The following is a 4,858-nucleotide window of genomic DNA, read 5'->3' as shown; positions in this document are numbered from 1 at the left end:
CGCTAAGGGAAGGTACCTAAAATAGAATAGAGACATGACTCCACCTAAGTTTATCTAAGTCTATCAATGAGTTTATCATGATTATCAGGTATCAAACATCTTAGAAAGAAATGAATACACTTGACATAAACATATACATTCATTTTCTTTTTTTTTTTGCCAGCTTAAATTTTTTTTATTATTGTTATTATTTACATTTACATTTTATTAAGTCTGTATCCCAGCTGTACTCAGTTCCCTTATTCTCTCCCAATCCCACCCTCCCTCCCTCAGCTCCTCCCTGCCCCTTTCGAAGTCCACAGATTGGGGAGGACCTCCTCCCCTCTCGTCTGGCCCTGTTTTATCAGGTATCTTCAGGACTGGCTGCAAAGTCCTCCTCTGTGGCCTAGCAGGATTGCTCCTCCCTTGAGGGGTGGGGAGGTCAAAGAGCCCACCATTGAGTTCATGTCAGAAATAGTCCCTGTTCCCCTTCCAATGGGAAACCAATTGGTTGTTGAGCTACCACGAGCTTCGTCCGAGCAAAGGTTCTAGGTTATATCCATACATGGTCCTTGGTTGGAGAAACCGTTTCAGAAAAAAACCTTGTGCCCAGATATATTTGGTCCTTGTGGGTCTCCTATCCTTTCCATGTCATACTAACTCCCCTTCTGCCAAAGGTTTGGTTATGAGTCTTAGTATCTGTTTTGAAACGCTGCTAGGTAGAGTCTTTCAGATGCCTTCTGCAGTAGACTCCTGTCATACAGCCTATGCACATCCCCTTTGTCTTTCTAAGTGAGGATTGATCATCTTACCCCGTGTCTGCTTTCTTGTTTACAACAAGGACATTTGCTCAACCATGTTTGTAGCAGCTTTATTTGTAATAGCCAGAACCTGGAAACAACCCAGATGTCCATCAACGGAGGAATGGATACAGAAATTGTGGCATTTTTACACAATGGAATACTACTCAGCAATCAAAAATGATACATTTGCTCTGCACCTGAGAAACAATATCCTATCTGTGTGGGTACCAGATGCTACCAGGAACACAAATGAACTGACCTTACAGACACAATGGCCTTCTGCTCGCAGCGGCCACCAGTCCACATTCTATTTAAGTCACCCGTTTTTCAACAATTTATCCCTGAATGATAAATAAAAAATAAGATAAACCTTTATTTTAAGATTAAGAAACAAATGAATGAGCCATGCTTAAAAAGAAAATTTGGGGTGCTGGAGAAATTGTTCAGCAGTTGATAGCACTTGTTACTCTTGTACAAGACCTTCCTTTCTTTCTCAATGCCGACATCCCTTTTCACAGTCACCTGTAATTCCATTTCCTAGGGACCTAATGCTCCTTTCCAGCCTGCACAGGTACTCCATGCCTGTGGGAATTTATTTGTGAAAATAGCAATCAAAAAAGACTCCTGGTTTCCAAAGAATTCACAGAATTGAGCCCTATTTCAGTTTAAACTAAATTGAACTCAGGACACTGGACTGCATAGATATGCTCAGCTCTCAGGGCTTCCTTTTACAATTTAGTTTAAACTGTTCATGTACTTGATTTTAATTTTATTCATTTCATTTACTATCCATTTTGCCATACAGTCAATGCTACCATAATACATGCATAATGCAAGTTCATGTAGATTTCATGTCGGGCAACCCGAATCACTCTAAATCACTATTCCAATGATAACTTGGATGATGAGAACGCAAGGCGGTGGTTCTCAGCCTGTGGGTAGTGACCCCCAAATGCGTCATCTGAAACCATCACACAACACATAATTCTGATGGTCTTTGGTGCTGAGACATTGCACCCTACCTGTGTGCTCATGAAGAAGTATCCAGAGTGTATTAAAGGGCAGCCGCATTATGCAGGTTGGGAACCACAGACATAAAATAACACCAAAACACCAATCTTGTGCTGAGAAATTCAATGAAACCACAACCATGGGGGCTATTTGGTATTCTTGAAAGTAAAGATAAAAAAGAACGTTTTATATGAATAAAACTACGTAGAAAATCTGTGCCTATTTCCACATGAGAGTGTGTTTCAATGATTCTTGCTTCCCAATTTAAATAATGTAAGTATGAAACTGGAATAACCTGAAAATATTTTTAAATACATATTTATTATCAGTATCTTGTGGATATTTTTATGGTGAGGTATGATGATCAGAGGACAAGAATGGGACAGTAGTTCAATCTCCAGACTGCTGAAAGAGAAAGGAGATAAATCAGTAGGTCAAGGCACTTGCTAGTTGTCTCAGATTAATTGCTTTTTAATTTTCTAAATTGATGTTATAATTGAAATATTGGCTAAGTATGTAGAAATTTTAAAACATAAAATATCTATATTTTATACCCAATTTCTTGAATTTTTCTATATGAATTCATTTTATGTGACAGGATGAAATAATTTTGCATTTTCATGCCTAATTTTTATTTGTCAACATGTTTCATACATTACTCATTAATCATTTTTAAATCTGTAAAAGGATAATGACTGACACAAAACTTACAGTGATCTCAGTTCTTTCATGTCAGCATTCCTTATGCACACCTTTTTATGGCAATATACATATCTGAACCTTTTCTCCAAAGCTAGACTGTGTTTAGATAGTGCTTAATCTACATTGAATTTTCTGGAATTCATGAAATTACATAGAACTGAAAAATATTTGGGAAATACAAGCATCGCGCATCATTAGCTCCAACTACACCCCTGCAATCCTCGTCCTCTCCTCGTCCTCTTCAGGTGCTCTTGCATCACGGACCTGACTCTTCCTGCATCCTACAAGTCTCTTTCATTCTCTACAGAACTTCCAGGACAACCGTTATTCTCACCTCCAGTGGCCTTTCCAGACAGCAAGATCCTAAACAGAGAAGGGCTGAAGAGAGAACAGCTAACCACCATTGTAAGGACTGTCCAGAACTGTCCGTGGAACACCCGCTTTGAACCACCCACTACCACATACATACTGTTTCTGTCTCTGGTGAGATGTTACCAGCTAACCTTGGGTACATTCCTCATGGCACATCATCTTCCACATTCCCTATTCTCCCACGAGGGACCTTTAAGAGAGATGCTCTGCTCTTCATAGCAGACTGAGGCTTATTTCATACCTTGCACTGCAGCATGCCAGCTCACAGGCAGCAATTCCTCTCTTTGCCTCTCCAGTGCATTCTCTGCCTGAAGGCTCATGGCCTGTGAGATTCATAAACCTGATTCCTTCTTAAACTCCAGTACTTATTAACTGAATTTTCCCTAGACTATGGAAGAGGATCCTTGATAATCTTTAGGGAGTACAATTCTCTGTCTATCTGTGCTTGTACCTCAGCCACCAGAGCACAGAAAGAGAGGCCTGCCTCAGCTTACTGTTTGCCAGAATCAGGACACATGAGTGGCCTGAGGGAAAAGTTATATCTATAATCCATAAAAGAATAGCAATAAGTTTATTACATTGAGAGTTAATATTCAAAGACTGTAAAAGAAGTGACATAAAAAAAACAGTATATAGTAACAGGAAGGTGACGATAGTTTGCAGGGACTTTATGTGGGCCATGGTGTGGACATCTCTGCAGCCTGTGGCATTGTGCTGCATATTCTTCAGATGTCTCCACAGGGAGAAGATGAGCAGGAGAAACATTGTCAAGGACACAGTGAATGGTATGAGTGCGAACAGTGTTAAGTAGAAAGAGCTGCTGATATTTAACAGTGTTATTTGAACTAAATTTGTAAAGTGTGTTTTCTTGAAGTCTATCAGTGAATATGTTTATGACTATAATGTTTATAAACAAGATCATCAGAGACACCATCTGTGTTCCCAAAACCACTTTTTTTACTTTCCATTTGAGAGCAAGAAAAATGGAGTTTGAGAAATTGGCTATTTTGAAAAAATAAAACATGCTGAGGCATGTAGCAAGCCAGACGCTGAAATGATTGGTCACAGTCCAGAACATACTGTATATTTTTAATATTATTCTTGCTTCCAATAAATCTTGATTCCATAAGGATGTCAAGAAAATTGTGAATAGTGTCAACAAGAAAGCAGTTCTGGAGATGGCTAGAGCAGTGTGGATCTTATCCACTGCGGAGATCTTTCCTCTTTTCACCCAGTCTACGATGTTCACCAGAGCCATGAAAGTATTTCCTAAAATTCCTATGATGAACTCCACAGTTACAATAGTTATCAGTGTGACCCACAGAAAGGCCTTCAGTGTCACCACCATGTTGCTGTGATTTCTTCTGTGAACCTAAGGTGTATTAATGCAATCACCTAAAATGCTGTGTATGATTCATAACACATTTACTTTCATGAACTCTCATAATCTGTGTCAACCAATAACCAAAATTCACTAATGAGCTGGTTTATTTTGCCCACAAAAATGTTTTTTTGTTGAAGAGAGCCCAGCTGAACTTCATCCTGGTGATCTGTGCCGTGCTCTGAGAAACCTGAAGCCCTTTGTAGTTGCTGCGGAAGGAAAAAAGTGAAATCTTACATGCTACCATGAAAATAAAATTATATTTATTTGCATTATTTTGTTTTTCATTTGCTTCATGTACATATTTTGCTCTGGATAATTTTTTTCCAAATTACTAATATTATATAATTCTAACTCACCATCAGGAAACATAAATTGGGACTCACATATAATATAATAAAAAAAGATGTTCATTAAGTACACCAGAATATATATACAGGGTCCTGAGCGTATTTTCCAAATCTCTTCCAGTACATTGCCAGTTAATTATTCAATGACAAAACCCATTATTCCTCAAATACTTGGTACTGAGAATACTACTTATTTTACTCTTTATATGGTCAGAATTCACATGCATGCAGGTAATAAAAATATACACTATTAAATAAAC

At 38.4% G+C, this 4,858-nt stretch overlaps 1 protein-coding gene across 1 annotated transcript; it reads right to left on the bottom strand.

Annotated features, from left to right (window-relative positions):
- Positions 1-3,302: 3,302 nt before the first annotated feature.
- Positions 3,303-4,215, bottom strand: LOC129679160 (taste receptor type 2 member 103-like). The gene is given in 2 exon segments (XM_055610086.1): positions 3,303-3,672; positions 3,674-4,215. Coding segments are annotated over 2 exon segments (912 nt in total).
- Positions 4,216-4,858: the final 643 nt, after the last annotated feature.

Source organism: Psammomys obesus, unplaced genomic scaffold, assembly GCF_907164565.1.
Source record: "Psammomys obesus unplaced genomic scaffold, mPsaObe1.curated_primary_1811, whole genome shotgun sequence".
Taxonomy (NCBI): domain Eukaryota; kingdom Metazoa; phylum Chordata; class Mammalia; order Rodentia; family Muridae; genus Psammomys; species Psammomys obesus.
Note: the sequence above shows the minus strand (reverse complement) of the source record. Positions and strands in the feature narration are given on the sequence as shown.